This window comes from Larus michahellis, chromosome 1 (assembly GCF_964199755.1).
Source record: "Larus michahellis chromosome 1, bLarMic1.1, whole genome shotgun sequence".
Taxonomy (NCBI): domain Eukaryota; kingdom Metazoa; phylum Chordata; class Aves; order Charadriiformes; family Laridae; genus Larus; species Larus michahellis.
The window spans coordinates 128,701,051-128,714,068 of record NC_133896.1 but is presented as its reverse complement, the minus strand read 5'-3'; the positions used below and the strand labels follow the sequence as shown (position 1 = coordinate 128,714,068).

The 13,018-nt window shown below is 39.7% G+C and overlaps 1 protein-coding gene across 1 annotated transcript in view; it reads right to left on the bottom strand.

Moving 5' to 3' along the window:
* Positions 1–13,018, bottom strand: part of MED14 (mediator complex subunit 14) — a 37,408-nt gene that overhangs the window by 4,397 nt on the left and 19,993 nt on the right. The window contains exons 14-29 of the mRNA XM_074603807.1: positions 12,792–12,986; positions 12,066–12,200; positions 11,566–11,642; positions 9,487–9,647; positions 9,062–9,208; positions 8,879–8,970; positions 7,565–7,717; positions 7,076–7,345; positions 5,893–6,048; positions 5,217–5,328; positions 4,441–4,572; positions 3,160–3,342; positions 2,249–2,484; positions 1,426–1,605; positions 1,119–1,226; positions 544–669 (exon numbers count right to left, since the gene is read on the bottom strand). Of these exons, the coding sequence (XP_074459908.1) occupies positions 544–669; positions 1,119–1,226; positions 1,426–1,605; positions 2,249–2,484; positions 3,160–3,342; positions 4,441–4,572; positions 5,217–5,328; positions 5,893–6,048; positions 7,076–7,345; positions 7,565–7,717; positions 8,879–8,970; positions 9,062–9,208; positions 9,487–9,647; positions 11,566–11,642; positions 12,066–12,200; positions 12,792–12,986 (2,463 nt within the window). The remainder of the gene's footprint in view (positions 1–543; positions 670–1,118; positions 1,227–1,425; positions 1,606–2,248; positions 2,485–3,159; positions 3,343–4,440; positions 4,573–5,216; positions 5,329–5,892; positions 6,049–7,075; positions 7,346–7,564; positions 7,718–8,878; positions 8,971–9,061; positions 9,209–9,486; positions 9,648–11,565; positions 11,643–12,065; positions 12,201–12,791; positions 12,987–13,018) is intronic.

Genomic DNA, 13,018 nt, shown 5'->3' with positions numbered 1-13,018 from the left:
CACTTTAGACCTACAGACAGCATGAACTTCCAGCCTGTCAGTTTTCAAACATCAATTCTGTAACAGAGAAGTCAATCGGGTGTAGACTATTTTATTCTCAAAAGCACCCTACAGTAAGCATTGCCTCAGAGACGACACTTAGGTATTTGTTCTAAACGTCTCATTCCTGCTACCCTTTCCCAGCACCACTAATGTGTGTATCACTTAACCTAGGTGGTTTTTGCCTCAAAGAAGAACAAAATACCCAGAAGCTGAGCGTTCAAAGATACCCACAACCCAAAGGAACTGAACTTCAGGATACATTGCCAACATCTCTCCAAAACCACAAAACACAAAGAGTTGTTGTGTTTTTGTAGGAGGGAGAATAGGAATACCATCCAAACTCATTACAAAAGAGATGCACACAAATCTAGGTTTCCAAACAGCAGAACATTTTTAGCTATTATGGTTGTCTGATACGGCATGCTTATGTTTTGCTACTAACTGGTGATGATTTCAAAGGCATGCAGCCCACAACATTTTAAAACAGATAGCTCTACTTACAAAAAACAACATTTTAGATTTCAGCACAACAGCAGGTGTTCCTGGAGGCGCAATTGGCGGTGCACTGGGAGGAATTGTTAAACAAAACTGCACATTCCATTTCAGCTGACTTGCCTGGTCAGGGAACTGTTTAGAAAGAGCAGGACAGAGAAAAAACAGCAAAAATCTCACGTCAGTGACATACACGGCTATGAACTAAGGAAGCGTGAGAAAGTAGAATGTGCTTCTCTAGCTAAACTTGCAGATGTTGCCTGGTTTGGCACAAGTCAGAATAACTCTGAAAGAAGCTGGCATATGGTAAACAAGAATACAATCAGAAAGATTCCAGCCAGCTTATGCACGGGCCCATTGTGCAGTAATGTGCCTGACGTTTCTCAAAACCATCAGTTTAAAAGAAATTTTGGGAGTTTCCAGGAGAGCTAACAGTAAAATGAAGCTTCTTTTATTAACACTAAATAACATTCATATAAATGTAGAGTAATTTATGTGTTTCTAGATAAAGATACCTTTTTTTAAAAAAAAGAAATAAATACAGTAATTTACGTTGGGTGAACTAAATAGAATGGTTAACTTACCAGCTCAAGTTTCATGATATGCACGCAGTCCCTGAGGATATGCGTTGGAGCCCCTAGTAATTTTGTGAAGGCTATTAGAGTGTTCGCTTTAAAAGGTGGTCCTGCAACCTAAAGAAAGACACTATTTAGTACTCTCTATTTAGATAATAGCTATATTATTTAATATGCTAACCAGCGTGCACAGCTGTTAATTTTAAGTTTTGCAGCCCTTACACATGCCAAGCAAAGTCAGCAGAACCACTTAAAACACCAACAGAGACTAAAAGCAATGCACAAAAATATAAACGTTAATGATTTGAGTACATACTCTTGTTTCAAAGAACTTCTCCAAAACTTGTAACTCCTCTGATTTCCACTGTCCTGTATTTTCAGGTGTTACTTTCAGTTGCAAGGTCTGGTTGGTTTTGGGATTGAGAGCAACCCTGCACTTCAGTGCCTCCGTCTTAAACATAATTACACCTGGTTCATTGGAGTTTATTAACTGTAGCTGCATAAAAAGAAGCGTCACATTCAATCGGTCATTCATTAAATAGCATGAACACACACACACGTTCACTACCAAGACTCGAGTGATCAATCTGCCCTCTTTCCAGAAAGAAACGTGACATTTATGTACAGGTAAATTTGCCTTGAGAATGAAGCTTATGCAAGATTTGGCTTCTTTCTCTGTCACTGAATCAATGCCAAAGAAGTGAAGAAGTGGAAGTTGTCTGTCCCAAACCCTAAAGCAACATTCATGACTGAGCAGTTCAGTTATTGTCAATTGGTAACTAATTTCTTGGGCACTCCTGCCAAGTAGTGGCATCCATAGTAACCTTGTGGCTATTCTAGGTAATTCCCAACAGTCACAGTACAGTTACGATCATATAAGTTATCGTATTTCACCTGACCAAACAGGTTTTCCACTTGCAATTTGTGTGGAAAAGAAGTGGAATTAAAAACTTTCTCTAAATTTTGACACTTTAGACGTCAAGATTCAGAAGCATAGCACAAGTCCAACACCACATACGTACTGTATCTGAAGCATTTCAGTTTGTGCCTGATTTGAAAGACATGAAGTATAGAAGCATGAAAAAGAAGCGTTGTGAAGTCATACTCACAGGTCAATATTAAAACAACGTAAACCATACCGTTTCCTGTTGTATGATCCTCTGAAGATGCCTCCTCATAATAACTGATCCAAGGAATCGCTCAAGAGGGGAGCAAAGATAGCTGCCAGCTAGTCCCGGCACAAGCCCAGGGGTAGGAGAGGGCAACAGCAGAATATTCAAGGCACTGTGGGTGAGGATTGTAGGTATGGATGCGGCCCAAGAGCGCTGAGGTAGTTTACGAGGTGGAGGCATGCTAGTTGGCATTGCTTGGGAACCTATTGATATGGAAGAAGTACTTGCAGTAAGGAACGACTTAAACTGAAACTAAGATAAGTTCACTTTACTTGTTGTCACTCTACAAGCAACGACTTCTCCAGATCAAAGTTTAATCTTTCGTATTAAAGAATTTGGCTGCCTAGTGATAGGCAACAGATAGACAAAGTCAAAGAATTAGAGTTTCAACCCTCCACCCACGCAAAGAGTCTCAGTAACATTAAAATCTCACTCCCTTTTTCTCTTTCTGCAGCGTGCCAGCAGACAGCAGGTTTGTACAACAAACTCAATGAGATGTGAAGATGGCTAAATCAGTCGTGCAAGAGCAGCATTGCAGCTCTATGATGCGAAAAGTTAGTATTTGGGTAGGCAAATATACCTATCATTGCTTTCATTCTGAAGAATTTTCTCTTAGTCACAGAGCTCGATAGTTTAAAACTAATTTCTGCAGTGCAACAAGAGGTATCATTCCTTCTGAAGTTTAAGCTATGTGATTGAACTCGTTTTCCAATTTGTTTCAGAAGACTTGAACAAGGACAGAATAAAGGCTTAATTTCCTTAGATATTTTACCGCACAAGGGCAGTAACGACTGTTAGGCTGACACACAAAACTAACAAAAAGAACAGAACTAGAAACATGAGTGTTTCACAGTCATAACACTGATAAAGAAACCTACTTGTTCCAGCTCGTGGGGAATGAGAGGCATCTGGGACAGGTGAATGAAGGGAAGGGTTGGCTGGTGACATTCCAGGCATTCGTGCTGCTGGTGATGGACCAGAGACCTGGGGAGATCCTGGCCAGTTCCCTGCACGCTGACTGGGTGACATCATGGTGTATGGTGAACTTGGGTCTATGGTACCTACAGATGTTACAAGACCATTGTTATTTATTTATTTTTTTTAAAAAAGTACAAGACTTTCTAATCTAGAAATCTAAAAAAAGGCTTACCAAAATTTGTAAAGTAAGAAAGTGTCTGCAAGCTTTTAGAATACATTCTACAACCATATAAGAAACACAATGAGGGAGAGGGGAAAAATAATAAATAAAAAATAAAAATCAAGATACAGATTCAAGTGCTTTCTGATTGTATTTTTTGAAAAGTAAAATAAAATTGAACGTTAAGGCAAATTGGCATGTTCAACACGTAATGGGGTCTAAACTAAAAAGAGCTCTTGCCTATATACTTGGACTTCTACTGCTCCATAGCAAATGAAAGCCTCAGCTAGACTGTTACTTATCTATCCAGTATCTTGCAGTTATTTCTGCAAAAGTATCTTCAGTTTTGTACTCCACTATAAAGACTGACCAGAACAAGCTTCATAAAACAGTCTGTTGTAGATCCATCTCACTTTGTTCATCTTGACAGTTAAATTGGTGTGCTAAAATTACAATCTGAACTGTTCATTTATTGTGATCTTTGGAATGGTTTCCAATGCACTGTGATTACAATACACAATTATTTTGGCAGCTTTTCAAAAAAACTTAATAAAGGAAACAACCAAAAGGCACATTGCTTGAATATATACATATGTCAAACCAGCAAGACTCTGACAACATTTTCAAATTGCAAGTATTTGAATTTCTAACCTGTTCCAGTTATTCTTCCAGGAAGCGTAAGCAGTGAAAATACATTAACTAATCTAACAAGACACAGTGCTCACTAAAAGCTGCAGCCATTGTTCTGCTACAAGACCACACGGAATTTCCCCACATTAGTAAGCAGGAAGGATTGACTGATAGTCAATTTTTAAAATGTTAGGAACACCACAACATGCCATGCAGCTACTTTTGACTGCTGTTAAGAGTTACACCCACATGTAAGAAAACAGCTACTTAAGCCCATTACAAAACACAAAATTTTTCTTAATTAACTTAGGTCTGCTCCGGAAGACTTAATTTCAAGAAGCAAATGTGCTCTCCCTGTCACTATATATAAACCTGCCAGTAAAGAACTCACCATGTGGGCTGGCAAAGTTAGCTGTTTGTCCCATTGTGATTCCCAGAGAGGAAGGTGAAGGAGTTGGACCAAAGGATGCTGGTGATGGTGCTCTTAAAGCTCCACTAGGTGAGCTTGCAGCATGCAAATTTCCTAATCAAAGACAGCACGTCACTTCCACATACATATTTCCTGTTTTTCTGTTATAATTTTTTTTATCAACTGCTACAGCTATCTCCTTTTCAGGGAGACAGCCAACAAGATTCATGAAAATTTGTTATTGCACTCAAAGGCTTTATTTTGTACATGCACAAGTGTTGTATTTTCCAGATTGATTCACCATACAAAGGAAACTTTCCAAGATACTTGGCTTGAAGAATGGCATTTCCCTCCTGCCCAGCCCTTCCCCAAATTTAAATATTTTCAGCTGTTGCGCTATAACAGCCGGGAGCAGAAAACAGAGCTTTGGTGATGAAAAGCTTTTCTGAAGCAGTTATTTAAAATTAACAGATTTTGATCTGAGCAAGTTTTAAGCCATAAGAATGAAACAGTCACAAATATTACATAGCTAAAGATGACAGTTCCACAGAATTATTTTTTTTTGTTAGCTTCAAAATGTACTTTCCGAAACATGCATGGCAGGACTTTGTTTTGATATTCTTCCCCGATACAAGGTGCATTCTCTTGGCTAACTTGGAGCGAAACACAGATGAAATAATAGAGAAAGGACGCACGCACAAAGAGCTGCATGTATGTTACCAGCACATGATTAGCACGCAAACTTTCAGCCATCTTACCTGGTGACTGTGTGTGCATCATAGATGGAGATGGCGTCACTGTGTTGTGATAGGAGGTGGGTGGTGAAGTAAGAGGATATGCTCCCGATGCTCCTGCCTGTTTTGCAAATGGCTGAAATTGTCAACACAGGACAACGAAAATTTTTGATCACTTTGTACTTAAACTAAAGTTAATTACGTGGAGCAGAACACTAATGACAGTTTGGTCCCCACCTATGAAATCTGATCGGTGCATCAACATAACTGATTGATTCTCTATATCACCATGTTCAGTGCTCACTATTTTTTCAGTGACTTTTCGCAGTTTCTCTTCAAGACATAATACCTCAGGCACCTCATTCATTTTTATCTGCCACCCTATAACAGCAAAGCCTCCTGACTCCCCTTCCCATGTTTTATCTTAAACAGTCATTTTCCCTCCCCTCAGTCCTTCACTTCTAAGGCAGCAAGTCTCATGTGACCTTCCAAAGCTGCTGTTCATATGCTATGGGCTGTTTACACTGGAATGAGAAATGGTAAAATAAATTAATACTTTTGCCCCAAGGGGAATTCCACAGCAGAGCAGTTTTATAGTCTCACTTTCCATTTTTTACAGCTAATCCTTTTAGAACATTAGTTCTTAGAAACGTACAGTTGTGGAAGACAATAAACATTTCTTATTTTGCCTGGAGGGTACCTGTTGTTGTGGTTGCTGCGGTGGCTGCTGGGGTTGAAGCTGAGATATCAAAGAATCCATCATGTCTCCTCCAATAGGAGAAGGTGGGTTATCATCTTCATTTACAGATCGTCTTCGTGCATCCTGATTGCTGTCAACAAACATGTTCAGGAATGTCTGTGGAAAAATCAGTTTTGTTAGCAATTTCTCCATTTAAATTTCATTACATAAATGAACACAGTATTTGCTGAGTTTTAATACTACCTTTATCAAGTACCGTACAGAAGAAACACTTGGAAATAGTTGTTCCAGAACAACTCATTAGTATCCGGAACCTACTAATCCATTCTATCACACCTACAACTGCCCTGTTTGGGTAAGAATGCCCAGGACATCTCCTCCATAGCATTCCATTGTACCCAGAGCAATTTGCCAACCCTCTTGAATTACTTCCTCCTCTACCTTCCCAATTTAATTCTCTTATACTTTCCACTGGTATCTACAATCCTCTTCCTCTTCTCATTAGCCTTCCACTCAGTATTTGTGAGAGAGGTAGATGTTCAGGATCAGCTAACTGCAGTACCAGAGAATGAGTGTTCAGTTGCAACTGTCAGAAGAAAAAATTAGCAAACTATCCTGTTTCACAACGGGTCCCCGCTTTCCAATATTTCAGTATAACTAGAACTGGTACAAGCTGCCCTCAGCTAAGGTATTCTGTCAGCATGCACAGATTAATTTTTCAGGAAGAGCAAACCGGCACTGTATTCAGAAGCAAAGCCACAGGCTCCTGCCACACACTGATGGAAACTATTTGAAAAGAGAAGTTTCTGTCTAGAAACATCTAACATGGAGCACTTCCTCATCTGCAAGGTATGAGCACTGTCCTGCCACACAACATAGTTTGTGAGGAGCAGTTGTTGTTAATTCTGGAGAATACATCTAGCCTAGTCACAAAGCTTCAGCAAGTTCAAACAAAAGCATGCCTGAAGTAGCCTCTACATTATTTTATTACATAGATAAGAAAAAAAAGCCCTGACCCTTCATGCTAGTTTCTTAAAGGAAATGTGTTAATTCAAATAAATCAGACAAATCAGAAAATTCTTTCTGTCCTCAGAATTTTGGAAGGACTGCAGCTCTTCACATACATATTTCAAATTAGAAGCTTATTTATTTACAACATGCCAGAAAACGCAGGAACGGTCACCTTTAATCCAGGCGCAGGGTAAAAACCTTCAACTATTTTGCTGTTGTCAAAGAGACTGTACGCCCCATCACGTATCGCTACAACACCACGACTCCGGCAGTAGATGTCAATGCAGTACATATTCCTAAAAGCCAGCCTGATATGCGTGGGCGACTGTGGCAGAATTGAGAAGCACTGATAAGCAGTGTTGGTGCGTTGAGTCAGACCCAGCATGGGCACAGTTGGAAGTTTGTTGATGGCATTTAATGGAGCCTGAGTGTCAAACAAAACCTGAGAGAGAACAGATATTGAGATATGAGGTAGCTTACCTTTAAGTAAAGGTAAGAGAAAATGGGGCATGGGGGGGACACAATCTTCCCCAAGCCACCTTCTGCCAATGAGATCCATAAACAATCATAACACACTTGTAATTTTGAACAGAACAGTTTCATCAGAATTCAGCTTTTAATTATCTTGCACTTTTCTCGAGAGAAGTTTTTAAAACATTACCTGTAACAACTGCACCACATTTGGTGTTTTATTAAACATCTCCTGGAGCTGGTGCAGAATTGTGTTGTGACAGTTACTGCAACCTGAGTTTGGGCCAACAGTTCCCAGTGAAATGTGGAACTTCTGAAGTATGGAGTTCCACTGAATGCTGATCTGCAATGTCAAGAACATAAAATGGTCTTGGAAACTAGAACAACTACAAGCTTATAACAAGAAACCTGGTCTGCTTCAATTTTTTCCCCCTATTTTTCCTCACACCTCAACAGATTCCTAACTCACTTTCCTCAAAAGTTGCTGAGGTTGTGGGGAAAAAAATGCACTATTAACTTTATTATCCATTTAACTAACTGGATTGTTGGCAACCACAAAACCAAGGAATTATTTGAGAGAGTCAACCAGAAAGAAAAAAAGCCTTTTGTGCCAAAGGTGAGATAGACAAAATAAACTCGAGAGATTCATGCTGCAAAGAACTGATTCCTGAGTTGATGGAGGTGGACTGGTTTTCTCAGTTGTATCACACAAAAACGGGAACTGGACATGCTAATATGTAAGGAAGTGGCATGCAAAATCCACACCACTACTCTTGCTACTTATTAACTGTCCCAATAAGATGCACATAGAAATACTTTTAAAAATTCAGCTTAGAACATGAACACAAAAACCTTCCAGGAAGCAAATTTCAAGCGCATCAGCTGCTTTGCAGCAGCCACACACAAAAATATATTCTTAGTCTGTAATAAACACGCACGTACTTCCTCCTCTACCTTGCATTTATGGCAAGAGTGTGAGCAAGTACTCAGTTATCCAAGTAATTAAGAAGATGTAAATTCAAATACTACAGAGTAAGCTAGAGTTCTGAACAAGGGAACAGCAATGCTACAAAATAATTAAGGACCACCTAATTTGAAAGCATAGTACTACATTTAAAACTTTGTTAGAGTCCTTTCTTCTAAGGCAGAATTAGGCATTCAGCTTACATATAATCCATGTATCCCAGTAGAGTAGTGACCAGTAGCAACACTTACCAGAAATTTGTCAGACAAAGACTGTCACACCAGCTTTCATCAATCAGGAGCACGCAACTGTCCTTCCCACAATTTAAAGCATCTTACACAAATTCTCAAAAATTCCGAACATGTAGTGACCTAGCAAATTAGCAATGTGGCACCCTCTATTTCTGTCTTTTCTACATTCGTCAATATTAATTCCACAATAATGTAATACAAGGAAATATTTTGTAGCTCAATTGAGAACACTAAGCCTATCCATTCTGTTTTCAAACACACATTTTAAGTACGCTTAGGAGTTACTTACTGAGCTCCCCTTGGTAGTTCCGTAACAAAGGATAAGTTTTCGGTAATTGTAGATACGAACTTCTGAAAAAATGTTTAAGTGGTTGGGTATGTCTTTGAAGAAAGGAGGGAAAAGAGTTAGACTGAGAAAACCATAGTTATCTATAAACACGTCATTTTAATGAAAAGGAGGTGATTTCTGTACCCGGTAAGGATCGTGCAAACTCCAAGACACATTCATACAGCCGAGCGATACTGTTCCAGTCATTAAGAAACATCTCAACAACTTTGCGACCTCCAACTGGTTCAGATAACTGGTTTTCATACGTCAGGTAAACGTGACGGGTTGGTCCTGCAGTGTTAGAAGATGGTAAATACTGATTAAACTAGTGGTTCCTAAACCGTGGTTTACAGACTATGAGCGAACTGTAGCAAGTGACCAGGAAGCATATTTAAATAATAGAAGTGCATCAACTCAGCAGTCAAAATTTTTATTTAGGTACACTGTAGTTTATTAGAAATCTTAATAGCGGCCAGTTGTCCAGTAACACCAAAACATTAGAACTACTGGAATAGACCATGTAAACCACAAAGAAACAAAATGTACCAGTCTTCATAAATAAAACTTACCTTGCTCCCTGGATGAAGTGCTATTAAGTGGACAGTTTGCAAACACCAGCTCAGCCACCCACGTGCGATTATTTCTACCTTGTAATCGGAAAGTGCAATCAAGAAGAGATCGGTCCAGAGCCTTCTGCGTTTCCTCATTTACACCTTTACAGGGAGGAATTCTATTCACGATAAAAAAAGGTATTTCAATTATATGCAGCACAGTTCCAAAACTAAAAATACTACCTTCTACCATTTCCTGAAGGATTTCCAAGTCTGGACATGAAAGAATGGACAAATCAACAGCAAAGACAGCTGGACTGCACAGCGAGATATCCTATTCCTCTTCAAGGACTGTAATAAGCATGTTACAAAAGCACTCTGAGTTAAGACAGATTTTTATATGGATTCAACACCTGCAAATTACAGACTGTTAAGGGATCTGTTGAGTTGCCCTGATCTCTTGGTGAAGTAAGAGCGTACCAATATAAAGCTTTTCTATGGAGAAACAAGTCAAAAGAGATGAAAATAAGTAAGTTCTGTGGCAACCTGAATTCATGAATCAGTTCCCTTTCTAGAACAAGCTCACTCTAAATGCAGTGAGCAACCTCACAGTTATCTTAGTACCCACTAATTTATTCGTACCCTGATGTGGGAATTGAGCTCAGGGGACAGACTAAATAAAGCGTAAGTAAAAACATGCCAAACTTTTTCAAATCTCTTGAGAGTCTATTCATAAATTTCATGTGCCACCCTTAACTTCATCTCAAGTTCTCAGTATTTCTCTGTTCACATGTAAAGTTAAAAAAGGTAGGGCCTGATGCATTTAGAGACCGCTGCCTTTATATCACTACACATTAATGCAGCATAAAAGAAGTTTAGAAGGTTTTACTCTAGAAGGTGTCTTCGGGGGTTGTTTTTTTATGTTTTAAACTGATATAATCTGTTTTACTTCATAACACAATCCAAAGTTTAACCGGTGAGGCCTGAAGTAAGCTCCAAGAAGTGTGAAAAACTGGCTGAACTGCCAGGTGGAAAGCGCTGTGGTCAACAGCTGCATGTCCAAGTATTGGCTGTCATTCCTCAGGGTTAACACAGAGGCCAATACTATTTAACAATTTCAATAACCTACATGATGCAAAGGAATACCAAATTTGCAGATGACACCAAACTGAAGGGAACACTTAACACGCTGGAGGACACGGCTGCCATTTAGAGACATCTCAGATGCTGGAGGAACGAGTTAACAGGAACCTCATGAAGTTCAACGAAAAGAAACGAAAAGTCTTGCACTTGGGCTTAAATAACCTCAAGCAACAGCAGAGTGGGGACCGACTGGCTGGGTAGCAGCTCTGCAGAAAAAGAACTTGGGGGCCTGGGAGACAGACTGACCAGGAATCAGCAGCATGCCCTTGCTGCAATGACAGACTGCACCATCCTGGGCTGTATTAGCCAGGCAATCAAGTGACTACTCCCCTCTAGTCAGCATTTGAGACTGCTGTGCCCAGGGAGGACACAAAAACCCTTGGAGATTGGAAAATGCAGCTGACGAGCCCTGCTTTAAGCAGAAGGTTGTATCGGATGACCTCCACCGGTCCCTTCACTCTTAAACGTCTGTACAATTCTCAGATGCTTCCTCTACAAGTTTTTTACCATGCAATTGTCTTTTCTGGGATTCCTTGCATTTTCCTCTGCAGTATCAGATACCGGTAACGGTCAAATAACATCTGGAATATGCAGGCCTCTGATCTGATCTAAAATTGCAGTCACACATTCACGAACCATCACCATATCTTCCTTAGTATTTCCTGGATTGTAGGATTGAGGACTGTCAGACTGTTTTCAGAGCTCCCCAATTTAGGCCAATGAAGGAAACAAATTATAGTTGGCTCTGTGTCTACTCTTACTTCCTCTTTCTCCAGCACTGCATCACAGGATAGTGCAAGACACACAATAATTTAAAACAAACAAACAAAATACCCCCTGAAAAAATCTCCACCCACCTCAATATTTTTAATGTTACTCTCCAAACAATGCTTTTTTTTTCCCCTCAAGCATATGTACAGAAATAAAACAAAACACAGAAACATATCCTCTTACTTTAATAAACGTATTGCATGGCTGAAGCCATCTCCTTCTACTTGTACTCCTTGGTGAGGAATGTCCATATTAGATAACTAGGAATGAACAAGAAAATGTTATCCCAAGCAAAAAGTCAAGAAAAATGACTGTAACTTTTTCAAGGATTTTTTTTCCCCTAAGGGTGACAGATGTTTCACATCCTCAAACACTGGAAAGCCGAAAAACAGTCTGTGCAAATCTGGTATGAAGTTGTCTCCCACCCCCTCCCAAAAGTGCGTCTTTCATCCTCTCATTTTCCTTTGTTCCTCATCTTTTCAAGCTTTTTGCAGTGCTTGGTATTAGAGGACCAGCTCTAACAAGACTAGAGCAATCCAGTGTAGAACATCAGTCACCCAGGCTCAGCTGGTGGGGAAACTCCAAAGTGAACACATGACCACAAGTTTGCCGAATAGTTGCATCTAGACAATAGAATCAGGAGTAGTAGAAGGGAAGGAAACAAAATATTTTTTAATACATACCTCTATACGGAGCCCTATAAATGGCATATTTGTATCACACATGGCTACAATATGAGCTAGCACTTTATTGAAGGCACACATTTCTCCCGACCGTTTTGGCTTCTTAGGTTCTATGGAACATGGATCACCAGACAACTAGAATTAAAATAAAGACAAATGTACTTGCACATTTGGAGTAAACATTTTGAAAAGATGTCAGAGAATACTCTTATTCAACCCAGTTTTAAATGAGTCGTACCCTGAGCACAAACTCCTGAAAGGATATGGTCCATTTCAGGACTGAAACAATTCAGTTAAAGTAATTTTGTAATCACCTTCTTCCTTGAAATTGTACTTACATATCACTAAGCCATGTCAGCCTGACCCTAAGAAGTAACTCTTATCAGACCCTGCAAGTCTTTCAAAGACTACACCTACATGGCACAAAACCTATCACGCAGATACCAGTGCTCTGCGTACACAAGCTACTCTAGCTACCTCAGTGTGGTGCTCTGCCATGGCTCTTTAGAAGAGCTGAGAAGGCCTGGCATGAATTAAAAGACAACTGTTGCAAAATAGTTTCCCAACATCTCCCTAGGGAAGCAGTCCAGAGAACCAAGCCGCAATGCAATTAAGATGTCAACCATACAAACTTTTGAAACAACGCTACTAAAGCTGGTATTGATGCCCAGAACATGTTTAGCTTTCACGCTCTATAACTAGCCCAATGGCTTTTGAAGGACATACCTTGCGCTTGACACCACTTTTCATTTGTTTCCCACTTTTTGTGTCCAGTACCAACTCTTCAATGTTTGGTTTGAACTGCTGTAGTAAAAGTGCAGTAGCAGGGCTGTCATCTCCTTCAGCATAGCTCACAGAGAGAAAATGGTACTTGTACTCTAGTTCTGTGGGGTTGCCAGGAACATCAAACATCTCTACAACCTATGTTTAACCAAAACAACAAATTTAGAAGA